This window comes from Rhinolophus ferrumequinum, chromosome 18 (genome assembly GCF_004115265.2).
Source record: "Rhinolophus ferrumequinum isolate MPI-CBG mRhiFer1 chromosome 18, mRhiFer1_v1.p, whole genome shotgun sequence".
Lineage (NCBI taxonomy): Eukaryota > Metazoa > Chordata > Mammalia > Chiroptera > Rhinolophidae > Rhinolophus > Rhinolophus ferrumequinum.
The window spans coordinates 5,027,287-5,054,399 of record NC_046301.1 but is presented as its reverse complement, the minus strand read 5'-3'; the positions used below and the strand labels follow the sequence as shown (position 1 = coordinate 5,054,399).

Sequence of the window (27,113 nt, the reverse complement as noted above, 5' to 3'; positions counted from 1 at the left end):
CTGGGTTTATCATTGTAAATAGAGGTAAAAGCACACCCTCGCCCATAAAAATTATGATCTTGACTGGCAAATAATTTCCTTATGCTACCACTGTGTCTTCTGTTTATGTTTTCATAAGAAATATTTACAATAACTATTATTATTATGACTATGACCAGCCCCAGCAGCAGAAACTTTAATTGCTTAAGTAAGAAGCAGAGTAGATAGCAAGTTCAGAAATGAGTCATTTAACACGTCCCAGACTTTATATAGATACAAAGTGAACTTGACCTGTCAGGTACATGACAACACATAGAGATAAGACTTCAGAAATATTGTAAGAAAAAAAGACAAAGACATGAGAAAGGAAAACTGCTTTGCCATATGTTATCATATCAGAGGACAGCAAAGAGTAAAAGCTTAAAAGCTGTCAGTTTACCATCTTCCCAGATTTTCTGAGCTTCAGTCCAAAAAGCAATATTTGGTTCTTCTAGGTGAAAAAGGGCCCAGGATTTTGAACGGAAATTTGGACCATGAAAACAAGCTAGTGTCATATGATTTCCATGTAAGCTCATTGATCCTCCAAACTGCATTCCATCTTCTGGTAATGGGATCTGAAACAAGGATATGTGGCATCCTGACACCACCTTCAATACTCCAGGCCAATGCCGATGGTGGGCCGCATCAAGTACTGCAAGAAAACCAGAAACCACTTAGCCGGGAGGCCTCAGGCACATCCTGAATGGGGAGGCTGGGGAGGGGGGGCGGGAGGTGGCTGCTTTGTACAGCCGAAGTGACTCAGTTAAGGGATGAAAACAACAATCCAACTGCTGCTTAACATTGAGCAGAAGCTCATAAAGATACAGCTGGGAAAAGACGCTGCATAGGGATGGAATGAACTAAAGAAAGTAGTAACTTGCTAATAACAATTATAACTTACACTGCTGCAATGATTAATGAAATTTTATACGATCTCATAGTAACTGTAAACTAGGCATTTCATCTAGACCTTTTCAAGTGAAGCAGAAGAGGGAGTAGACAAACCAGTGGCTAGAAGACCTAGAAGTCAAATGCAGATCCCCTGAAAGTACATGTTTTTTTATTCTTTTAAACCCTTGCTACTCAAAAGTGAGGTCTGAGGACCATCAGCATCACCCCAAAACTTGTTAGAAATGCAGGCTCTTATGTCCATGCCGTGCCTACTGGAGCAGAATCTCCAGCTGCTTCAGACACACACTGAAGTTTGGGAAGCACTAATATTTCCCACTTATTCCAGGACTGCCGTTTTTGGCTGCTTTCCACAGCTCTCATTCTAGATCCAACCAGGGATCACGTGTTGCATTTAGTTGGCATGTCACTTTAGAGTCTTTTAACCTGGAACAATTCCCTGAAGACTGTTTGCTTGTTTTTCCATGACAAGGGCTTTTTAAAAGAATCCAGGCCAGGTGTCTTGGGAAACTTCCCTCTATTTGTATATGCCTGATACCATTTCTAATTTAAAAAACAAAAACAAAACAAAAAAACTGGGGCTGGAGGAACAAGATAAGTGAAACCACAAGGAAGCAAATGGAAAATACCTCGAAAGCACGATAGGACATTCTGCAGGACAACTGGCCAGGTCCCTTCACCAAGTCAGGTCATTAAAAAGAGGACCATGCTGAATTAAAAGAGAGTGAAGGAACACAACCAGATGTTTTAACCTGTGATCTTCAATTGGATATACCTTCAATTGGATTAACCTGTGATCTTCAATTGTAAGGATAATTTTAGGTCAATTGTGGAATGTGGTCAGAGGCTAGAGGAGATAAATTGGCAAAATGGAAAGTAGGAGATTGAGTGGAAAAGGTTACAAAACAGTATGATCACTATTTTGGTAAAAAGTACACACATGTATCTAGGTGCACAGAAAAGTACCTGAAAGTTTATGCTCTCAAGTATTCAGTGGTGATTTCTGGGTGGAATGGGATGTTTTGATTTTTTGCGTGTATTTTCTAGTTTTTTCTCAATGCACATGTACTGGTTCTGTGAGAATAAGTTATTAACCATTGTCCTGATTCTGACAACTTTGCACCACTTTTACCTCTATCACTAGTTAAAGCCGCCACGGGTGGCCTGGCCTCCTGCATGGCCTCCTTCCTATGGTAACGTAACTATGGTAACGGTGGTAACGGTAATTACAGTACATGGTCTCCTTACTTCCATTCTCAACCACCACATGTAGTCTGTGCTCCGCATAGCAGCCAGAGTGGTATTTTAAGAAAAGGAAAATCAAATAATATCAAATCTGTTCAGAAGTCTCCAATAGCCACCTACCATATTGAAAATCTTAACTGTGACCCATCTCCCTGAGTTCATGTCCGGCATTTTCCTGCTTGCTCCCTCTGGCCCCGCAGTGACCACCTTCATGATCCTCTAACCAAGTTTCTTCCTGTCAGAGGAGCTTTGCGCCCTTCAGGCACCTCCCATGCCCATAACTCTCTCAGCAGAGGTCTTTCACTTCAGAAAAGGCTTCCAAAGCAGCTACCCCCGCACACTGCCGCGCTCTACTGCCTTCCCCTGCTTTCTTCTTTCCTTAGCACTTCTCGCTCCCTGCAGTTATCCGGCATTTTCATCACTGCGTTATGGCCTGCCTCCCCCACTGGAACGTAAACTTCATAAGGACGGGAACTTTGTCCACCTTAGGTGGCCGGACCTGGAACAGTGCTCAACATGGTCATGCTGAACACACATTTGCTGATTGAGCTGCTGCGTGAAAAGAATCATCCGCCTAATGTGACACGTTAACCAAGCTGAACCACAGCTCACGCTCTCCAGCAGAACGTGGTGTGGTCACACTCAGTGTGCAGGGGCAGGAGCGCGTGTGGTTGCAGATGAGGGTGGCGGGGGAGGTGACACTGAACGATGACCTCTCCAGTGTGGCTTCTGTTTCCACTGCTGGGTGGGAAATCAGGTTCTCTGCTGAGTGACCAGGATGAGAGCGAGTGGATCACTTTGTCAGTGTGGAATACAGACATTATTACTTTAAATGAAGACTGTAACATATTTAGTGAAAGGCAGGGCACATAGAGAGGCGTAGCTCTAATTCTTACGTTGTTCTTGTGAACTTTTCTCTAGGTTATTCGTCGTGGTCTTAGGTGGAAGATAAGGAACTGGTCCCCAGGTCGACAGAGCTCGTTTGCTGGTGTCAAACTGTTGTGTGAAAAATTCCTGGAGCTTCATTCCTATTTTTATCAGGTCCGGTGTGGTTGACCGTGATATCATTACTTGGAAAATATCCCACTTCAAATCTCCATGGACAAAAATTTCACTAGAACATAAAACAGAGACCTTACATCTTACGGAAGGAAAACAGCTTAAAAGTACAAGAATAATTCTCTTCCCCACCCAGCTCTTTCAGTCACATTAACTGCATAATATAAAATCATTTTGCAAGAAAAATGAATTGGCTGTGCTTTCTCACTGGATGACAGAATATGTTAAAAGCAGTCATATACAGTGTCCAAAACGTGTTTCTGACTAGATACCTTTTATCGCTTATGCTCGACTCCAGTGTGTTGTAGAGATTGACTTTCCACTCATCCTGAAGCTTGAGGTCAGCATTACTAAAGATGCCCATGAGGATGCTCGAGCCCATGTAATCCACACGGGCTTCCGTCGAACCCATAGTAATCTGGATTTTGTGGCTGGGCTGCTGATTGGGATGTTCAGAAATATGAGCTGGAAGAGAAACAATAATTCCTTGTCACAGAAATGCCCAACAGGAAAAACTCATCAAAGCCCATTTTTAAAACGTTTTTTTCAATCTATGTTTCAGCTGTAAAATTTCAACATACCAACCATCTCCAGAGCATTGACATCTATGGTTCCTCCGACGACCCCTCCTTTAGAATCTAACTGTGATCTTCCCAGCCCAACGGACATGCTGATCTCGCGATCTCGGTTACTGCCTACCGACAGCCGGCCCTGGCTCTTCAGCCCACTGGTTGTCCAGCTGAAAGAGAGAAAGAGGTTATTAAGTAGACGTATGGCTTCCAGGGTCATGAATTTAAACAAGAGTTAGATGATTTCACAGTAAAATACATCTCTTATAAAAACTGTGGTAAATGTCTGAATATTAACATTGATGAGGCTTTTTTCTTAACTAGAAAATTATGCTATTTTCCTTAAAATTTTGTCTCTTTTTAGAACACATATTTCATGCTATTTTATATTATAGTATCTTTAGATTAAGTCTTTTTTCAGGATAAAGCAATTTTATATCTTTAATCTACTGCTTTTACTGTCTCAAACATTCCAGCATTAAAAACAAGGATTTTGACTTGCTTTACGACAATATAGGGAAAATTAAAACTAATGATTCATTCATTATATTTTCTTTGTATCTGAATAACTTACGTCGTATTTCCCATTACATTACTCATATTCATTTGAACATTTAATTGCTTCAAGTTGATAGCAAACACGACAAGTGTTTCCCATGGGGCGCCTTGTTGACTTGCTGCTTTGTTTGATTTGTTAAAAGGAGTTGATGTCTTTGAAAGTGAATCTAAAAACAGAAAAATCAAATGCACATTTATTCACATAGATGCTCAGCGATTACAAAGCAAAAGCTACTCGTCACTATAATCAAAAAACATAAAAATACGATAGTCTTGTATTCAGGCCTAACATTAAATAGCTGTCATATTGCCCGTGAAACAGTTACCCTTTGCTGAATGCTTAGAAAGACCTTGAAAGCAATGTGTGACCTCCACTGTATATGTGGGGATTCTGGGGTGTGGGGCGTACAGCAGCACAGATCACTCCCCACCTGGGGTTTTCTTAATGAAGGAGGGCATCCTAGTTGCTGCTGCCAGATGGAGGGTGTGAGGTAGGGATTGTTCTGAGAGCAGAGGCCGCTGCGTGCCTGTCTTCTGTGTCTTACGGACTCAGGTACGTCTTGAATCCTGCATTTGTTCATTAGACTCTCATCTTACCTTGTGACCTGAACTAGAGCACTCATGTTTATGTGTTCAAACACAAGTTGAGTGCTGAGCACATCAAACAGTTCAAAAAACACTGGGTGAACAAAAGAATGACTGAGTGAATTCAAAGACGAACTTCCAATACCAAACATCTTAGGTTTGTTTTACTTCTAAAACTGACTGTACCGCATGGATCTCCCTAACAACGCCTCTCTTCCTATCCCTTTTCAAACTACTAGCCATCCAGCTGTCTCTTCTGCTGGCAAATACTTAGAGGGGTTTGTTTGGTTTGGGGTATCACCGCGGCCCGTCCACCATCTTCCATAAAAACCTGCAAGAGTGTATCTCCCTGCAGTTGGGACAGAAGTCTGGGAGTCACAAATTACAATTTTTATCTTGGGGGCATGGGAGGGCTACTAAAACAAAGAGAGCAGTGTTACCTCTTCGGGGAACTGAAGAATCAGACACGCTCCTGGATCTTATGGAAGCTGGGGATTTCAGGCTCTGCGCTGCTGTGCCTGGTGACATGGTGCTGTTTGTCACATGCTCATTGAACACATTGGGTGACTGAGGCATGTGGGTGAAGGAGGCCGACTGACTGGGCTGCTCCCAGGTCCTGCAGTAAGCTTTTCTTGATGATTCGGGGGAAAGATGCTGGCTTACCCCTTCAATGGAATCAGGGGTCCCTGGGCCAGATGCTAATAGAAAAGTGGCAACAAAAACAGAATTAAGGGGGTAAAACCACCATGTTATAAAATAGTAAGTTTCACCACCCTGCCATTTATGATCACTTTATATATTCCTTCTAATTCTCTATTTGACAACTGTACAGAAGTTTACAGTTTGCAGAGTACATTCCAGCATGTTATTTAATTCTCACAGAAATTCTAGGACAGGGCTGGAGAGGTACTCTCTTCCCATTTACAGATGAGGGAACAAACCTAGATCAGATTTCTAATATTTCTATTGTATCATGCTAACTCTACATTTTACTTATACAATATAATCCTACAATGATATCAAAGTCCAAGAGAACAAATGCAGGCAATATGGTAGCATGTCCCCACCATTTTCTGTTTTCCATGTTTAACTAACAGTGATTAACTCGGATGGTATTTCTGCGTTTCCAGATTTTACAAAGATTACAGGGTAATCGTTATAGAATAAGTCAGCTGAATGTCATCTCTGAGAGGGCAAGCTTTTTGTGACCCACAAAATGTGCTTAGCACATTAGAGGGGTGCAGACATTTGTTGAACGAGGGAATGAACTGCATGGTACAACCTACCAAGTAAGACGAAGTCTGTGTTACCAACTGTGGGTCTTGGTACCATTGTAACCAAAGTGAAAAACAACCAAGTATAAACTACATTCGTGTAACAGGCTTACTTGGCAAATTTATAGTTTGGTCTCCCAGGAACAGGCGTCTGGCAATACTTCTCCTATACCAGGCTCTCGGAAATGCCAGAATTTCACTGAGTCGGCGCATATCATATTTAAAGGAAGCAGACCCTATATCACAAACAGCTGATACATAAATAAATAAAATTTGTTAGAACAAATTTCCAAAACCTTCATTATTTTTACACAGTAGGTATAATATGAAATGGTACTACAGAACTGAATTTAATGTTACAATTCATGAAATATCAAAATAAGTTGCATGGTATGATTAATGAGTGATAATATGTTCTTTTCACCAATGAGAAAAATAGCACATTCTAACACTATTAGTTCCATTCCTTTTTTGAGATGACAGCGAGTTGGAATTCTACTACCACTTTACCAGGAAATTCTCAGAGAGGTTCTAAAAATCAGTCTCATAGACAGTTTTCAACTTAAACAAAGGGCTATCCTCAAATACAACAAATGAATCATCAGGACGAGCTGGTCTACGAACTTCCTCAAAAGTCGCTGCAAACTAAAAGAGCTGTGTGGCAAGAACGACTCCTTTCCTCTTAGACAAAGAGCAGTGACTTGGCAGTGTGAATGCGTCCCGGGTGGCCACGTCCCGGGTGCTGTCTGAGCACTCTGCTGCTTGCTGTGTGTCCTCGTCTATTCCTCCACGCGGCTTCTGTAGCGTTTACACACCACCGTCTCCCACATCAAAGGTCTCTGTGAGCCTGAGCCCATCAGCCAATTGTTTATCTGACCCTTCTACCTGAACACCCTAGAGGCACTTCGTCTACTGCTCTACAGCTCCTCACACAATTTGTCCTCAAGCTTGTGGATTCTCTTTTATTTCTCTTGAAACCATTCCATCTTCTTTTTTACTGTCACAATTCAGGCCTTCATCCCCTTGGTCTATTTCAACAGCCTCAAGCACCTTTCCTCTCCCATTTTTCATACTACTATCAACTCTTCCTAAAACACCATTCTGAACCATCATCCCCTTTTTACAAAAGTACATAATAATCAGATGTTAATTGCATAATCCATATACAATTTTGCCTTATTTTTTGTGCTCAGAACACTTAGCATGAGATCTATCTTCTTAATAGATTTTTAAGTGTATAATTCAATATTGTTATCTTTGGGGGTGATGTTGTCATCCCATTTCTTAAAAACCTCTAATGACTTCTCACAGCCCACAGGACCAGAATTCTATCTGTCGCCTGGCATCTGAGTCCCCATACCCCCAATCTGGCCCTGGTCTGCTTTACGAGCTCTACATCAAGCCGACTCCTCTCCCCCTCCGGCCCCACCTACTTTGAACAAGCAATGAAATGCTCTCGCATACCCATGCTTCAGCCTCAGTGAACCAAAGTATAAGTCAAAGACATACTCTTCGATGTTTCTGTGCCATTAAATACCATGTTGCCATAGCCAAGAATATTCCTATATAATTTTGAAGATCTGGCCCAAATATTTCCTTTGTGAAGCCATCTCTCATCTCTCATATTAAATAAAATTTATTGTTTCCTTCTCTTTACATGAACCTGTATTATAGCATTTATCACACTGGACTGTCATTTATCTGTGTACTCCTCAGACACTGCCTTACACATGCCTGTACCTCACTCACCCAGCAGAGTACCTGCCACAAGCTCACCGTAAAATACGGTATTCATGTTTGTTGAATGAATACTGGGTTGAGTGTACTTACTGTATTTGTTTAACAATTTTAAAAGTTCACTCTCATAGTACTCTAAATTCTTCCAAATGTTCCACATGCATTTAATTTTAAATATTCCAAAAGTTCTTTGCCCATAGTTATATAGCTGGTTACAAAGCTAGCAATACACAGGCATACGAATCAGGACTTTATGACACTCAGCAAATTATTTTTAACTCATCCTTCTTCAGTGTTTTAAGAATTTTACAATTAGAAAATCAAATAAAGTCAGAAATTGTACCAATTCATGGTAGAGAAGTGAAGAAGCAGTTCTCAGTGATTTAATTAGGCATGTTTTAGCCCTCAGGTGACATTTCTATGTATTTATCTAACACTGATTACTCGGACTGAGAAAGTACACGAGGCTGGACTGTTACTGTTCTCTTTTATATTAATTCATTACTAAAAGCTCAATATTACATTTAATATTTAAACACATAAATAATATTTATAAATAAATTTACTAATAAGTGTATTCATAAATTTAATATTTAAACACTTCAAAAGGAGGCCTGTTTTAATTCTGGAAAACAATATTTTAATTAAAATACTATAAAATTGAATACCAGATATATTTATCAGCGTGGTGTCCATTTTGCTTGCAGACTTGTTTACAGACTGACTTTCAAAAAATGAGGCACCTCCTGAACGCCTTATCCGAGACAAACTCACTTTTACAAACTCAAGGTTTATACTCAGTGAGTCTTTTCGACCAGTGACTGAAGTGGGTTCTTCATCCACATTCCCTTTAAAAAGAACACACACACACACATACATGTATGCATATACATGCACACACACATGAAATACCCAAAACACTGGAACATACCATCAATTAAAATCACCTAAGTGAGGTAAATAGCAGAATGATCTAATGGGCATTTTTAGTGGTAAAATCTGCACTTTAAAATGTCAGTGAAAATTAAGGTCTCTAATAGCGATGATAATAAGTCTCATTTTAAATTAACAAACATGATGCACACACTTGAAAATCTTACTATTTGTAGGCTATCATTTCTTATACAAATAGACGTCAGATCCAAAGAGATTACTGCGCTGTGTTTATCAATTATAAAATATTCTGAGTTTTAAAATTTTTGTATAATTCATTTACTTGACTTATTTTTTTCATATTTCTACTTATTTGTAGAGACAGAACAGAGGGGAAAAATTTTAGTTTCTGATCTTGTTTTTTTATATCCATTATTAAAGGTATCATGATTTCTGAAAAGACACAGTAGGTTTGAAGAAGATGCAAACAGCTGAGCATACCTAGTCCTCCTGAGGCAGGCGTGAGGCCAGAGACGGCGCTTTTTTGCTTCCCTGCTCCGTAAGGATGAAATACATAAAGGGAGAAGTCGGACATGCACGCAGTGAAGCTCAGCCCGGAGGAGCTGCTGCTGGGAGTGGTGAGATCGGACTGACTGCTGCTGTGCCGACTCCTGCCTAGGGGACTGCCCAGTCCTGACGAGCCTACCAGGGAACACAGGAGACCCCAAATATTTGTAAGCCACAGAAAACAAAAGAAGCCTATCACTAATGTCGTCTCGAGTACCACACGTAACTTGAAAATAAAATAGAAATTCTCAAACATTAAGTCATCAATAGATTTAAATCCTTGAAAACACAATGAGGGCTTCGATGTACTTTCCAGTTAATTTACTCCATAAACCAGGGTTGAATCCCCTGTTCATCTCTGAAACAATTATATACATGTGTGAGTGGCCAACTCCATGGCTTCCTGCTTCTTCTCTCTGCACTACGGGAAGCCTGCTGTGGATGAGGTACAGCATAATGGGGGTTTAAGCAAAGGGGGACACCAAATAAAGAAACCAAAATTGTACAGTTGGAGTCCACATTTCAGTAGGAAACAGTGGAAACAGAGCAAAGCACACACAGGCTGAAAGTGAAAGCTCTCTTTGTCTTTCAGAACCACGTGTCCTCAGTGGCAACATTACCATGGGTGGACAGGCTAATTCCAAATATGCTTTAAACTTCAAAACATGAGGATATCTGAATAGAACATTATATGATTTTGGTGATGACTCCAAAATATGTGTGTCCAGCTCAGACCTCCTTTGCACGTATGTATATGTTGCAGCCAGTTACCTGACATCCTACGAGAATGGGTCACAGGCATTCAGCGCTTATCATGTCTGAAACTGAACTCTTCTTGATCTTTTCCCACAATCTCCTTTTCTTCAATGTTTCCCATCTCCACTAAGTGATATTTCCATGCAAATAGCTCAACCTGAACCCTGGGGGTTACCTGTCATCCTTCCCACTTTTAACTCCCTTTCGTACAATTTATCACCATATCATTTCTATGTCTAACAATTTCTGTGTCCAACATGTATGTATCAAGCCCGTCTATTTCCCTCCGTCTCACTACTGCTATTCTAGCCTAAGGAATGATCAGCTGTGGACGGCTGACCCGGCCCACTGCTCTCCTCCTGGAGAGAGCTGTCACACTGCAGGGGGACTAGTGATCGAAAAGTGGGTCTCAGAATCACACCCGCGTCTCTGCTCAATCACTAGTGGCCCCCTCGCAAAACTGTTCTCTGCCAGTCTACCCCTTGTTCACCACGGTCCACTTAGACTAGTCCTATTTTATTCTTCCAAGTTACCGAACTCTTTCTTGCCTATGCATTTTTTATCTCTACCTGGAGTGTTCCTTCTCCTAACTCTGCCAAGCTAACTCATACCCACCTACTACTTCACATTTCCACTCACAATATGCTTGTTTGCTTATTATCTGTTTCTCCAAATTCAGTTTTAAGTTCCACATTAGCAGGGACAGTTCCTGGTAGCTGAGTTCATTACTTTAGGTCCAAACCCCAGCACTGACTCAGAGAGACCCCAGAACGTTCCACAAAGATCCTTTGAAAGAATGGTTACTGTCACAACCTATACTTTTTATACATTTATTCTCATCATCATTCCTTCTTGCAAGTTTTATGATAAAATGAGCAGTGCTATTTCCTTTTTTTTCTGAAGCATCAAAATGTGGGCATGAAAAATAGTTGCTCATTTCATATTCCTTTCAGGATACATTTCTAGCATAGTATGTATACATTGCTATAATAATTTAAGCGTTAATAATTTGTTTTGTCATTAAGGAAAAAACTAAATGTTTCAACAGAGAAATGGGCATGGATATATTTCCCCCGCCCAAGCAGCCAATGAAGTAATACAACATGAATCAGAAGAATAAAATCCCATCACATTAACAATGACCAAACATAAACTTAAAGCACAATGTTGGGAAGGATACAGTGAACATGGCATCCACACACACCGCGGTTAGGATGCAGAAATCTTACAGTCTCACTGGAGAGGAAAATGTATCAAATACTTCAAAAATGTTCACACAAAAAAATTCCACTTTTCAGAATTTATCCTAAGCCTGCTTATAAATATTTATATACAAAGATATTCATCCCAGCACTATTTACCAAATAAAAACAAAAAGTCCAAGGAGTCTTAATATATGATCAAGATGATGACATATATCATGCTGTCATTAAACTTATTTTAGAGATGAATATTTAGAAACGTACACTTGAAATCTTTATTATTTTCTAACCAATGTCACCCCAATAAGTTTAGTAAAATATAAATAAAACAAAAAATATGTATATATACTTGATATAATTGTAATTCAGTGCGATAAGAAATCCTTGCCAGATAACACTGCATCTCTTACTTTCCACTTGCAAAACTGTAAAAACAGCATAAAACAAAACATGAAAAAGGACTTGAGCTTATCATTACATGAGTTACTTCAGAAGGCTGGCAGTGCGTACATTCGAGCCAACTACAAAATGCTACCCAACTGCCATCCACTTGTGACAAAATATACTCAAAACTTTGATCTACTGTAGATTTTTTTCTATAAATACTCTAATTCTCAAATATTCTCCTTTCCGAACAAATTTATTTAGAAGTATATACTAACTACTATTAAAAATACTTTTAAAAATAGCCTTTGGCTCTATGCCAGCGGACTAGAAAGAAGGCCATCTGTGTACCTGGAGTCCCAGTTTTGCTGGTACAGGCCTTTGTCCCACTCTGAGAAGTGCTGCCTCCAGGGGATAAAGTCTCTGCAGGGTACACGGTCCCTAACGTCTCCAGTTCTCCCCGGTTTGAAGAAAACACCAAGTCCAGGGATGGCAGCTTTAGCATGCATTCCACTCTGGATACTGGTAAACAGCTAAACTTGATCTGTGAGGGCTAAAGACAAAAAAGAAAAGGTTAGGAACGAGGTGGTTAAAAAAATTTCACACTGTATTCCAAATATTACATTGCCGTTTCAGTCCACATATACTGAATTTAGTGACACATAAAAGGATTTTGTGTCTAATGTACTTGCTTTCTTAAACAGACACATGAGACATTAACCAATGTGTTAACGAAGTGGTATCATTTCAAAAAGTCTAAATATGTGAGGAGCTATCTTTGATAAATATTTAGACATTTAGATAATTCAGAACATTAAAGATGTTTATGTTCACATAATACTTGTTCATAATAAAGTCTCTTAAAGGAAGTGATTTCCCTTACACTAAAATTTAAAAAGACTGTTGTATTCATAAACGTGTTAAAACTCTCAAGCCCTCACCCATTACAGGTTTTCAGCAGATCTTGAAAAAAGCTAGTGCAAAACACCAGAAGGAAGCTCTTTGGCCAAACCGCTAAATAGAAAATGGTTTGACCCTTAGTGTTTCTTTTATTCTTGAGACTGATTATAAGATTTTAATGGAGGGTAAACTAAATAAACCATGACGGTTAGATACAAGTGGTTTTTAAATCCTCCTTAATTAATGGACTCATTCAGATGCTAATATATACTCCCAAAAGCCTATTGATAGGACTGCATTCTAGAATAAAATATATAAAACTCACCTAATTCTTAGGAAAAATCTAACAAAGGTATTATTGTGACTTTATATCTCAATTACACTTTGTATCTGCTCAAAAAGGACCATGGTGGCAAATATAGTGCCATAATAAAAAAGGCATAAATGCAAAAAAAGTGTTTTAACTTATATATTTTCATTTTTGCCCCAAAAGTATGAGATCTAAACTTTGAAAACCCAAGGCTCTGTGAAACTTTTCAGCAGAAAAGGAAGTACACACATACAAGTGCACATGAGCTTCCCAGACGTTCTGGAAACCTCAGCCCTGAGAGGAAGTAATGTGGGAAGGTTCAGACAAACATCAGAAAAACGGCTTTCTCTCCGATGTGGAGGAGTGAGTGCACACCTGAACCCGCACATACACCACCACGTCCACAGGGAAGGAGGAGTAGGCAGACGTGGAGGACGACACCAACGACGTCGTCGACTCTTCCATGGGGTCCGGTATTTCAAAATGTCCCATGTCTTCGTCTTGGGAGCTGACAGCTGTTGAAATATTTAGTTTTAAGTCTGATCACCAGGGCATGTGCTGAGAGACCCTCTGCCCCTATGCAAGTCAGGGCTGAGCCCGGGTGAGAGCGCACAGCACATGCCTCGCAGCCGCTCGTGCTGCACACCTGCCCAGGCAAACCGCTGGCTCCTCCAAACCCCGACCCCTGTTGCTACAGCCAACACATACAACAAACCGGGACTGACACCTCGGCCCTCAAGGACTTTCCAGCCCAAGAGACACATCTGGGACCTAAGGATGTCATTTTGTCATTAACTAGCTGCGGCTGTGCGGCCGTGGGAAAATCATCCAACCTCACCAGTACTTAGTTTCTCTATTTTAAACGGGATCTAGGTGATCTCATGTTCTTTTTCAGGTATATGATTTTTTTATATTGTCATTGAATATATTATGGAATAACATATAATACCTTACGAAATCCTTCTAAGAACTAGGGTCCCAAAATTTTGTGATGGGGAAGTAAATCTACACGAAAGATACTCACTTGTATAATTCCTCTCAATTGGTGTAATTGGGATAGTTTCCAAAGCCTTTTCCAGGAAGTCTAACAGGCAGGGACTAATAACCATTTCTTCTGGCAATGACTGAAGTGCTACCCAGGCATATAACTTGGCTGTTTTTACTCCTCCACTTCCTTTTCCTTTGGCTAGAATAATGATAAATGTGAGGAGAATTTAATAAATAGTTCCCATAAAACATAGGATCATTTTGTGAGAAATTAGAATTATATGACAGTTTAATCAGGTAAAGCACCTTATTATACTTGAAACCATACAAGAGTGTAATAAAAATGGCAGGTTGATAGAAATGATGTATCAATGTTAGAATACAAAGATGAGTAATGATGTATATATAACACAACAGTTATTCCTGCTTGCTCTAGCTCACAAAGTTTGGTTCAGTTTTTCAAGTTGATACTTTGCTAAGTTTCTCGTTAGCATTATTTTGTGTACTTAAGAAGATATAGAGAACTCTGACAAACAATATTTTGTGACAAGCGAGGAAAAATGTCACTGTTTTCAGGCTTTCCTATGTCCTTGCTGTTCTTAGCTCGTACATATGGGCATGAACGCTTCCCTACGTGGGCTGCTATCTCACTCCTATTCCACATCAGACCTAGCTAACTTTGGCTTAGGTTTCCAACTCCAACGTGTATTAGTTTTGTAAACCTAGGACGGAGGTTCAACGTCCATGAACCTTAACTTTCCTCACTTATAAAATGGGGATAATTCCTGTCTTGCACTTAATGGACAGAGATGTGCCTTGACAATTGAAAACTGATATAAAAAAGTTAGGCATTGTTATCATGATTACTGGCTATTTTAAAAGATTTATATATCAAGTTCCATCTCCCAAATGAAACCTTTTCAAATAATTCCTGTCCAGTCTGATACTCCCTTTTTTGGGAAATTGTATGTGTAAGGTAGTACTCATGTGGTGCGGTAGCCAGATTCCAAAGTAGCTTCCAATGGCCCTTTCCTCCTGGTAGTCACGCCTTGCATAGCTCCCTCCCACACGGAGCAGGCCTCAGCTGTATGGTCACTAAGATACTGTGGGCGTGAATGCTGGTATGTGACTTCCGAGGCTGAGCCAGGAAAGACATCGTGGCTTCAGCCATGTTCTCTTTTGGATCACTTCTTCTGGGGGAAGTCAGCTACCGTGTCACGAGAACATTCAAGAAGCCCAGGGGGGAGCCTGAAGCATCCGCTGGCCGCCGTGTGGTGTGGACAGGACTTGCTGGGAGCAGATGTTCCAGACCCAGTTGAGCATTCGGATGACAGCAGCCCTAGTCAACAGTTTGTCTGCAACTTCACAAGCGAGTGTGAGGTTAGATTCACCCCGCTAAACTGCTCCTAAAACTCTGATCCACAGAAACTGTTTGAGGTTATAAGCCACCAAGTTTGGGGTGATTTGTTATGCAATGATAATTAATAAATGTGGTCAAAACCACTGTACTCTGTCTTGTATAAGTTTGATGTGTAAGTTTTTGTATAAGTTTCCATCTAAATCACAAGCTCCAAAATTAGAACTACATAAAACTTTTTCTAAATACACATAGATCTAAAAATATTAAATAAATATTTAGTATATTAAGTTGATTTTAGCAATGGATATTCAAAGGTAATTATCAACTCGAAAACTAGCCAAAAGTAGTTGGCCCAGATTTCCATATATGAACTTCGTACAGTCAGTATTGCATCTATATCCTTTTTTCTTAAACATGTGAATTTGAAAGAAAATCTCACTAGAGCAAGTAGGTGATGAGTACAAATTAAGTTACGAAAAACATGAAAAATAAGAGTAGAGTTTCCTTAAATACCTGAGGGGATAGGTGGGGGTTGGGGAGGAAGTAAGGTGTTAGTCTTGCTCTGGACAGTGCAGGGTAAAGGAGGAGAAGGAGGACACGTGGCACTGTCTTTCATACCATACAGCTTGGACTCTTTCGAGAGGGTTCTGGGCAAGGAGGATCCTCTGGAGGCATTCGGTGATTCGGTCTTTAGCGTCTTGGAATTGTAATGCAACTGGATTGAAGGAAATAAACTTTCACAATTAACAGCATGCAGATGAGGAAAACCAAGAAGTGCAGAAAAATGTGGTAGAAAGAACACTGGTCAGGAGTCAGAAGACCCAGTTCCAGTTTGTACAAGTCAGCTTTGTGATCCTGGCAAGTTTCTTAGCTTTTTTCATTTTTATAATTCAAAGGGTGTCCCAACTAATATTTAAAATTCTTTCTAGCTTAACATTCTAGGATTTGATAATTCCAGAATCTAAAAAAATAGTTTAATAAAGTTGCACTAGGCAAGGTGTGGCAAATTTGTTATGAATATGAATGTATGAAAAATAACTTATTTCTGGCAAAATTTCATGGAAAAAGCTGTATAAAAGAAGTGGCGACCTTCAATTTGCTGTTCTTATGTTCAAAATATGGTGATGTTAGAGAAAAATGTTGGAAAGTTTCATTTTAACATACTGGAGAAGGAAGAACATTCATGATAGAAAATAAACAATAATACTAATAATCAAATCCCGTATCCTAGACATTTAGGTTTTACCTTTACATCAACTCCAGGAATGTAAAATACCGTTGTCTCTAAGTCACTAGGCTTTGTCTGGAGAGATGATGGCACTTTCTTGCCACTCATTAAATGGGTAGTAGAAGCATAATTAGTTTGAAACTTCTTCTTTTTTGAAGGAGAATCTTGATCTAAACTCCTGGAACTTCTATCGTAACTCCTATAAATAGAAAAATGTACCTTTTTAAAAAAAGGACATTTATTTCTTTCCTTTTGTTTAAATTCAAACTGCTATATATACAGTAAATAAAATGTGATTCTTCATTAATTGAAGTTGAAAAGCTAAAGCTTCTCAGTGTCTCCAGCTAAACTGGCTTACGCCTGGCACAGAGGACGTTTCTATTGTATGTTCCATAATTCACAGTGCAGTTACCTTTATTCTTTGCTGAGGTCACAATTGTTTCACATGCATATAGTAGGTTGAAGCAAATGAGATTGCTGAATTTATTATGATTTATTAGGGTTCAATCAAAAACAAACAGTCATCTTTTTATCATCGCTACCACATTTGTAAAAATTTAACTGTTTAAAGCGCCTTTTTATCTTCGCATTTTATAAAAGCCTCCTTTGACAAATAGGCCATTTAAAAATCTTTTATTACAGAAAACTTCCAACACTTTAAGAGAATAGAAAGAATGGTATAATGAACCCCCATGGATCAATCCCCACCTTCAAAGACTGCCAGCATCCCGCACTCTGTGTTTCATCTGTGTTTCCATCCCCTCCCCACCCACCCACCCACCCAGTTAGTTCTGTTGCCTTAGAATTCTTTTTTAGATTAGGAAAGAAAAGCAAAACAAAAATCTGAAGAAAAAAATAACCTAATGTTAAGCCTGTGTACAGCACCATTTATTTAATGATGGAGACAATGGCAAGCCGCAGTGACATGCTGGACAGCGTCCCAGAATACTGAGACCTCTGGTGCAGCTGATTCCCAGCTGTTCTTGTTTCTTTATGGAGTCATCAAAACTCCCAATAAACAAGATATATCTGAGTACTGCACTGTTCTTTCAAGTAGCAATGTGCACAATACAAGACACAGACTAATCGAGAAATTCATACTTGTTTAAAGGAGAATTCTAGAGATACAACTATTTTAGTCAACACATTTTCTAGACTCTAAATCAGACATCCATTGCTAGTCACCAGAAAGTATGATACACTTGTTTAAAGAAATAATAGGTTTTGCAAATAACCACTCAACCATTACGACTATGATTAAATCTTCTCTTTAAACCTGCATTTTGGGATGTGAGGGGGAAAGTTTATTGTAATTCAGTGACCTATAAATAGTATTTCTAACAAAAGAAATTACATGTACCCTTTTCTGATCAATTTACCTTCTCAAGCTTATATCATCATGTTCTTGTAGGAGAGTAGTTGGGTGGAGCACACATTTTCCACTATCAATTTCAACCCGTATGTCAAGTTCAAAGTCGATATTTCTCTCTGTAGCTGTGCCACTAAGACTTCGGTTAACTGGTGCTGTCGGCCAGCGTTCTGTGAACAGCTGATGGACAGCAGCAAAACCTGTTGCTTTTTTACGAGAAGTATGTCTACAGAAAGAACAACTGGTCATTACATTGTCATAAAACAAGGGAGCATTTTTAACGAACTATTTTCCAACATGGTACGTGTGAGCAACAGTCTGTAAATAAATTTTACTATTTTATAAATTCACACATATACTCAACTAGCTCACGCTAACTGAAGTTTTTCCTAAGTGTAACAGAGTCACATTTCAATCAGCTGCTCTGTACCGAGAGCTGTGATGTCCCAGGCAGCGTCCTGGGGGCCGAGTACACAGGCCCCGCTGACTGCTGTGACGGAGGCTGATGGCAGTGTATGCAGCACATTCTACAATTTGGGAGATTTCATTTCTGCACATGGAATTTTGCAAATTTTACAAATCTTCCCAGATTTGATTAAAATACAGAAGAACAGGAAAAGAAAAAAATAATGCCATATGGAGCCAAACTACATTAGTAAGCCATTAGTCTCACTCTGGCTACCCACATTAAGATTTTCTTCCTGTGAAAATCAGCAGTTATATATAATGCTTTAAGCTCAGTTCTAGACTCTGCAATCCTACGTAAGGATCTTCAAACAAAAAGGCTACTCACGAAGGTTTCCTGTAAATATAAAACCTTTCCCTCTCGTGGTCTTCATCCTTTTCGTCCTTCTCGGAGTCCTCACTGGTAGAAGACAAACTGTCCTCCCGGCGGCCCTCTTCAGGTTGGAAAGTGACGCCTGGTGGAAAGGCTCCTGGAGTTCTGGGAGAACTGAACACGGAGCACGGCCCTTCGCTAGGTGATGAGTAATGGGGGGGACCTTCAACGGTTACCGACAAAAGGTCCAGTTCCGTCTCCTCTGGAAACTGATTGTCAAAAGAGCAAACAGGAATTAGGTTCCAATTATGAATTTCTTCTCAATTAAAAGAAGAGCAAACATATGTTTAAACATTTAAAAATTCTCTCAGAGTTGAATTTCCTCACTCTGAACTGAAAGAAAGGTCAGATTAAGAACATAGGAAATGGCACACCAAGGAAGGAAGCAGGTCAAACCACAGAAAGCCACACCGCCGACATTGTATGCATTAGAGTGAAATTTGACTTTATATAAGCATGTATCATATTAATTTGCACATACTGTAATTATTTCAAGCACAAATTAAACATGCTGTGGAGACAAAGGAAACAATGTGATCCACCATCCGAAGGCCAGAGAGCAGTTAGTGATGGAAGAGCATGCAGATATCTGTACAGAATGACATGTGCTTGTAGGGGACTTTTGTGGACATGTCTTTTAAAAGTGAGTCCCTAACGGGTTGAAGAAAGCAAATAGTTTTGTAATCCAACATATCACTCAATCGAGCTTAAGATGCTATGTATTAAGGTGAATAGTTTGTATAAACACCATGTCACTAAACTGAGGACTGCACCTGGAGGCTACTGTACTTAAGGAGGTAAAAGAAACAACAAAATTTCCTATGACCTATTTTTGATTCCCAATTCTGAGAGTGGCTTGAATATCCTTTGACAATGTGATAAGCCTTTGTAAATAGTAATGTGCAAGGTGACACAATTTATTGATGCTCCTATTAGATAGTGAGTGAAATTCTAATTTCCTAGTTCAAAATTTCAAACAATTTGCAGAATCCAGCGTTGCTTCAATTTTTATAATATACATGCTATTTAGTAAATAAGTAAACCAGATTTTATCAGAACATCTTCAATTTTTAAAACTGTGGTAAGAGTTCATGTAGATAGGTATCCCTTTGTTTTATACTTATTCTATATTTAACAATGCCTTAATGATCTATTTTGTAATTTGTGATTTTTATATACTATTTTTTATAAACAGCGTATGCTGCTATTTAAAAATAGGACTTGAATCAATTCAAATATTAATGCATTTAAAAATTATTTAATCATCTCCAATATATACACATATTGAATCATTAATCTGTATACCTGAAATTAACATAATATTATATGTCAATTATATCAATTTTTTAAATGTTGGACAGGAGAATAAAAAGAATCAACTTAATTAGTACAATCCATTCAATTCACTGTAAATGATTTATTTCCAAGTTTACTTTTAGAAAAAAAAAAGGACATGTTTATCAAATTCACTATATTATAATCTAATAGTTCGAAAACAAAATTCAGTTTAACTAAATTCAGTGGAACTATAGGATATATACTGAGACTCTAGCTTAGGGAGAAGGGAAACAAAATACATGTGGACTAAGTACCAGTTTTTAAATGGAATTTGCCAGAAAGTTTCCGGACAAAGGTTTATATAACTGGTATGTAGATTAAAATTCAGTTGTACTTGTATGACTTATACTTAGGGAAAATATTTGGCTCATAAAAACGTTAATTCACTTTATAAATGACTGGTGCACATTTTCCACACTGTTTTGAACATGACAATAATTTTTTAAGTGGATTGTTTTTATACAATTTTTTATACCAGTGACTCGTAAGAAATAACATTCAATGACTGATTTGTTGTTGTGGGCTAGGTTTGATTTTAGTTCAAACTAGTTAACTAATTTCTTTTTTTAAGAAAAGATTATTCATTTTGTAGTTGAATGTGGGGGAAAAGAGATTCATTTAGGGATATGCTAATAACTATCATAAAGTCCATTTTCTGGTTTATGATTTGGTTGAGTTAATTTGGTAAGCTGATTTAGTCTTTCAATTTTGAACATTAAATACTTAATATTAAACTATAAAGAAGTATAGAACTAAAATATATTTATGCAAGAGCTTATGTAACTCAAACAATCTTAACTCTTTATGTAAAATATTTTTGAGGTCTGAGTTTAGTATGAAATGAGAGGAAGACATTTTGAAAGTAGATTTTCAAGGTGGTTAATTAGTTTTAAAGCAGAATTTGTGTTGTTCTTAATAAGTACCTGAAAATACCCTTCCCCGGGACAGCTGGATTGTGGTGTGCTTCCCCATACTGTTTTTTTCAACTTAATTAAAATAATAAAAAAAATTATAAAAACTTATAAAAACAAAACAATGGTTTAAAAGTACATAAATATACAAAAAACAATACAAACATTTTCAGTGTGCTATAAAATCAGAATACAACTTTGAAGCTGACCTTCTGGCTTCTGGTTTCTGTTATTATGTCTACACATTCTACATTAAAGTACATAAGCAATAAAACATGTATAAACCTTCTACATTTACATTTGTGTATAAGGCCTAATTTAATGGGGATTCACAATTGAAAGAAAAATTATACAACAAAACATTTCTACGTAAGAGCAAGCAGCTGGGTTTTTGTTCTACACATGAAACACTAACCCGCCGGCAGTGCCTTGCTGCTACTTGGTAACGAAAAGACATCAACCATCACAGTCCAAACTTTCATTGTAGGTAGGAGTTAGTTTTTTGAAATGGTATAGCTATTATAATTCTAGAATTACTAAATATTATTTAGCACTGTGTATCTCTAATAAATAATCACTCTCTTACTGTATCTTGAATATTGAAAGTCACTCTGGGCCCAGGGGATGCTGCATCCACACGGATTTCCGGGAGCTCCTCAGTTTCTCCTACTCGAGAACTGTAAGTAACATATGAAGTTATAAAACATTAACATTCTTGTTGGAAAAAAACTCCTGGACTTTACAAAAGTCTGACTCATGACATTAATGTTCTATTTCTAAATATTTACCTTACCCAAGGATTGAACTTTTGGTATCCTATTTCTTAACCGTTGGTATCCCATTAAAAAAATATATTCAATGTTTTGATTAACAAAAGATTTCCTAAAACTAAGCCATATAAAAAAGAATTTATAATTTTTACTTTATAGTGCTCATTTACTAGTAACACAGTATTATTCTTCAATAGTCTGTAAAATTTCCCATTTTTTCATATGCTAAATATGTGTATAATCGTGCCTTTTCTAAAATGACTAACTTAGAGCTGCAGCTACTAATATGCACACTTTCATTTCTTTGGAGAGTCTAGAAGTTTACACAAAAACTTGTCTAAATAGCAATGTACTTCATGACTAAAAAGCACACAATGATTGTGGTATAAATGTTATAGAGGAATTCTTCAGATAAACTTCTTAGTGTGACAGCATCCACTATTTCGGGTATTTGACTAATAAGGTCCGTATTTGCTATCATCATTTTACAATTTCCCCAATTAGAGCACAATAAATAAGTGGTGGGCCTTGGTAAAGGAGTCAGACATTATTACTTGGCTCATTGGTTGGGATATATTACCTTGCCCTTTCCATTCGCTTAAGAGGTGGTCTTCCAGAAGCAGAAATGGTTTTCGACCGGTTGTAACTTGGTTTGTAACCCAAACCCCACTTATCCTTTAGGGAAGCAGCCTAACGAAACGGGAGAGAAAAAGTGTGACTTAAGGCAGTTGTTTACTATTGTAATATCTGATTTCCGATAAAATATTCTACTATAAACATGTTAGCTCATTTCCCCCAGGTCAATAACAAGTTACTTTAAAAGTCACTTAATCCAGGTGGATCAAAGGAGAGCATGAATCAGCTACTCTTTAATCCTTATGTCAATGAGGAGAGCTGTACAATGGAAATGCGAGCCACCAGCTAGCCTGAGAGAAGAGAAAAAAGATTGAGGGGGGTGATGGGGATAGAAATAAGAGGAAAAAAAAGGAAATGATTAGAACCGAAAGCAAAGAGGAAGGAAATGAGAATTACAAGAAAAGAGGAAAAGAAGTAGGGGGGAGTGACCCTCAATCATCTCAAGAACCCCCCAGGGGCACCCCTGCAACAGAACTCTTCACCACAGGAAAGGAAGTGGTGATCTGAACTCTCTCCTGTCTCCAGATCCCTCTTCTGCAAAGGTGACTACCTGCAACAAGGGCTCAAACACAGTGAAGACGTACAATGCAGGACTGAACGGCAATCGAGGGTAGGCTCCAAAGGACACCAATGCTAAGAACCCAGGTGTAGCTTCACTGATTTCCCTAATCCGCTCTATCTAGCTTTATTCTCAGCAGTCAGTTACCAAGTATAAACTACCTTATAGACAGTATGTGAACAATATCTTAATTATAATGTATGATCATGAGGTACGTAGCTGCAAAAATTTTAAATACAGAATTATGCATTACAGATCACTATCCATTTATTAGTATCAGAAGCCAGTGATAACTCAAATTGGACTTTAACTGTAATTTAACTAAATAATTTAGAACAGTATTCAAACTAGGTTGTCTGGGACTTTGGGGCGATCAAGGAAAGTTCAAGCCCATAAACACTGGATCCCTGTACCTTCCCCTCTTCCTTTGATCCAGCAGCTCTGATTGAATCTGTTTCTACGTATTGGGGTGCCAATCAAAATCCTTATTCTAGTAAAAAATGGAGGACTCTGCTGATTATTAAAAAGAAGGTTAAGAACCCATTTATCTTTTTTTTAAAAATAGCTTTTCTACTAACAAGACCACCCTCACCCAAAGCAACCTATCTCCATTTGAGTAAGTTTTAGAATTATTTTCTACTATGTGATTATGGCATATCTGCATATTTATTTCAATTGTTCAACCACTGGACTCAACCCCAGAAAATGTGGTAGCAGTGGGGATCAGAGAGAAAGAACTTCTCTTTTCAGAGACTCAAACTCTAGTAAGGGCGACTAGACCCGCAGATAGTAAAGACAAGAATGAGGTGCTGAGAACACACAGTGGCTGAGAGGTAACAGTTGAGGGGATGGGATGGGGGAAGAGAGGACATCTCAAAAGACTTCACATTTCAGTTCGAGACTAAAAGGAAAGTCTGACTTCATGAAAGGCAGATAAAACACGGTGGCTAAGGCATAGACTGCAGGGTCCCACTGTTTGGAATTGACTCTTGGTTCCATCGGGACTACTAGCTGTATAACCTTGGTCACATTACTTGGCCACTCTGTGTCTCAGTTTCCTCATCTTTAAAATGGGGAAAATAATACAAGCTACCCCACAGGGTTCTTGTAAGGAGCTCATGGGTTATTGAAAGTCAAGTGCTTTAAACAGTGTCTGGTATATAGCAGATATGAGATGCACAAACCAGGTGGTATTATCACCAGCAACGGAGGAAATAAGGGAACAAACATAAGTATCATCATAAAGTTTCATGAAATAAAAAATAAAAATAGTCAACTTTAATAAAAATCTTCATATACGTTGACTCACTCGCATACTGGACCTCCGTAATTTTTTCCGAACATCTCTTCGAATGTCATTCACAGCAACAGACTCTAACTGTTGGTAACGTTGAATTTCTTGATTTATGGTTCCTTCACTTGCACCTAATTTTCTGGATGCAAAACAGATATGGCAATTAATGTAAAAAGGTAACAAAGTAAGACTGATTTTTACTTGCTCTTTTTTAACTGTTGCATTTTTCAGAATATCTAAGATTATGTGAGGACAAGCCAAAATCCTCCATGGCAAACTGTTAAAAAGCTCGCTCTTATGTTTTAGGAAATGGTTCTTACCCATTTTTGCATCAAGAGTCCCTTTGACAAGCTCATGAAAGCTACGGACCCACTCTGCAGAAGAATGTCTGTATGTAAAATTCTACATATAACTTAAGCTTCAACTAAGGTTTTAGAGGAGGAAATATATTTTGCTTCAAGTCATTTTTTCCCCTGAGAACAAAACTCAAACTGTAATGTAAGTAAACAGGAAAATGTGAGTCACCATATCATAATGAGTTTACAGGTAAGTTTTTAGGTAGTACCTTTCATTGTACAGAATGCATATATTTGTGTAAAGTTTTTGAACACAAAAACCCCCTACAGGTACAGAGGTGTATGAAGATTAGAAAAGATGAGGCATGATAATCGCCTTTTGAGTGATTTTTTTAAAAACAAAAATTTCAAAGTTTGGCCAGGAGAGCAGTTAATCTTATAGAGGAAATTATCACTTAGTTCTATATCCAGCAGGCAACAGATAAAGAAAAATAAATTTCTACCACTTACTTCCCCTCCCGACTCACCCAATGCCCCCTGCAGTCCTGCAGGACCGCTAATACAGGAGGGCAAAACAAAGCAAGCACTTTGAACTCAGGCACACACAAGTACAAATTCTAATTCTTTAACTCCTCCTAGCCTGTTTTCGCAACTACAAAGTCTGGATGATGCCATCTAACCTCACAGAAATATTATGGAGATTCGACTGAGATAACATGTCAAATGAATAATAGGTCGTTAATAAATGCTGAATTTGTTTGCCCTCTTAAAAATGTGAATTCCAGAAATACTGTGAGCAAAAGACTAATACATTTGTTAGTACATTTGCAAACTCACGTGAAGATGCGTGTAAACGTACATACACATGTAGGGATACACATATGTGATATATCGTCGGTCATAAACCGCTCAGAAATGGGGACTTGTGATAATGCACTAGACAGGACCTCAGGGAAATTCCCAAACTTCTCTGGACCTCGGTCATGTCACTGATAAACTACTTAAAGCCCTGTGATTCTATTATTAGGGAATACTGTAGAAAGAATCCTGCTGCATACTTGAGATCATCGATGACCTTGGCCTGTTCGTTCAGCTCCCTGATATCCACTACACGCTTCATCGTTTTCCTTCCTCTCAGTTCTCCTGGCTGGCTGCAAGCCGCTCCTTGTCTCCGATACTCGACAGCTTCCTGAAAAATCCAAGCATGCCTGTCAGTACTGCCCTCGGCTCACACAGCAAATCTGCACGATCACAAGCACGACACTTGAATCAAGGGGAGCATGCAAGAATCAAAGCCATCTATTCAAGTACAGTGATTGGAGTCCAGTGATTCGAATCCCTTCGTTTTCATAAGGAATCTAGTTGCTACCTACGTTTCCCCAGGAGTGGGCTCTGCATACTTTCAAATGGGACTGGCTAGACTGAGGGGAGACCCCCATCTCTGGGTCGCACAGATACTCTGCAGGAACAGAATGGCGCTGATGTGGGGGCGTCAGGCCTAGCAGGTGATTTACAAGTCGCTGCCCAAAGCTGAGCTTGTGGCCATCTCCACTGACTGAACTTCCATCTGAACTCTAAATATAAACAGTGACAGTAAGTTTCCAAAGAATGTCTTTTGAAGATCGAAACTATTTCATGACACAACAGTAAAAACATATTTTTAAAAATGTGTAATACCAGAATGAAAGCAGAGAGTAACTATCAAGTAATCTACAAAATGTACACTATAAATGGAAATACATATTTTTTAAATGCATACTGCATTCTGTGTGCGTGCACTTTGCTTTTGAGTTTCACTTTGTAACATCTTTAGAGATAACTTACAAGCAATAAAATTCACCCATTTAAAATGTGCAATGCAGATTTCTTTACGTATGTTCTTTACGACATTCACACAGCTGTGCAACCAGCACCGCAATCTGGTCCGAACATTCTTCATCAGTCCCCACACAAAACCTGACAACTCAGCAGTCGGTCCCATCCCCACCCTGACCGCCCGACTCGCTGGCCCTAGGCGAGCACTGCTCTACTTTCTGCCGCCACAGATGTGCCTGTACTCTTCATGTTAGCACGTTACCTGTAGGTCAGGGCACAGGTTGGTTGACAGCCATTAAGAAACAAGGGACACCATTAAAAGACAGTATTATGAAATTAAAAACAATATTAGGAAACATAGACACAGGAACCACCACTCCCTACCTTCCTCCCTAGTGAGCAACTACAGTATAATGAATAGCACTGGGTTAATAATACCCGTGTCTCAGGGTAAAAGCCAGTCAGGAAATGTCCAACAGTGAGAGGACTTACAGTGTGGACGGTGGGAGACATAGTGTCCACCTCGTCCTCATCCGACAGGTCACCTATATTCACGGAATTCAGGTCAGCGATGTCGTCCACATCCTCCTCTCCTGTCAGCGTGGTCAGGGTGTTGCCCAGAGCATTGAGTCTCTTGCCGATGTTTGGGTCCATGTGGACATCGATCCCACACATCTTCCACAACACATTGAGCGTCCAGGTGCCAGCACTACTGCTTTCTGTTGAAATGAAGAAGTGGCATTTCGGGTCAGTCTGGAGTGTAGAT

At 38.9% G+C, this 27,113-nt stretch overlaps 1 protein-coding gene across 7 annotated transcripts in view; it reads right to left on the bottom strand.

Moving 5' to 3' along the window:
* BLTP1 (bridge-like lipid transfer protein family member 1) overlaps window positions 1-27,113 on the bottom strand; it is a 161,636-nt gene that overhangs the window by 10,049 nt on the left and 124,474 nt on the right. For 3 of the 7 annotated variants that reach the window (XM_033133318.1, XM_033133320.1, XM_033133319.1), the window contains 23 exons: window positions 26,840-27,066; window positions 25,906-26,106; window positions 25,591-25,721; window positions 24,252-24,375; window positions 22,328-22,437; window positions 21,564-21,654; window positions 20,990-21,052; window positions 18,684-18,937; window positions 17,901-18,116; window positions 16,540-16,720; window positions 15,807-16,008; window positions 13,971-14,132; window positions 13,322-13,461; window positions 12,088-12,289; window positions 9,329-9,529; window positions 8,623-8,802; window positions 6,331-6,468; window positions 5,384-5,641; window positions 4,375-4,525; window positions 3,813-3,970; window positions 3,504-3,696; window positions 3,069-3,286; window positions 419-670 (listed from right to left, as the gene is read on the bottom strand). In XM_033133318.1, coding sequence (XP_032989209.1) covers window positions 419-670; window positions 3,069-3,286; window positions 3,504-3,696; window positions 3,813-3,970; window positions 4,375-4,525; window positions 5,384-5,641; window positions 6,331-6,468; window positions 8,623-8,802; window positions 9,329-9,529; window positions 12,088-12,289; window positions 13,322-13,461; window positions 13,971-14,132; window positions 15,807-16,008; window positions 16,540-16,720; window positions 17,901-18,116; window positions 18,684-18,937; window positions 20,990-21,052; window positions 21,564-21,654; window positions 22,328-22,437; window positions 24,252-24,375; window positions 25,591-25,721; window positions 25,906-26,106; window positions 26,840-27,066 — 4,053 coding nt within the window. The remainder of the gene's footprint in view (window positions 1-418; window positions 671-3,068; window positions 3,287-3,503; window positions 3,697-3,812; window positions 3,971-4,374; window positions 4,526-5,383; window positions 5,642-6,330; window positions 6,469-8,622; window positions 8,803-9,328; window positions 9,530-12,087; window positions 12,290-13,321; window positions 13,462-13,970; window positions 14,133-15,806; window positions 16,009-16,539; window positions 16,721-17,900; window positions 18,117-18,683; window positions 18,938-20,989; window positions 21,053-21,563; window positions 21,655-22,327; window positions 22,438-24,251; window positions 24,376-25,590; window positions 25,722-25,905; window positions 26,107-26,839; window positions 27,067-27,113) is intronic. The other 4 variants (XM_033133322.1, XM_033133321.1, XM_033133323.1 and 1 more) reach the window with 4 other exon arrangements.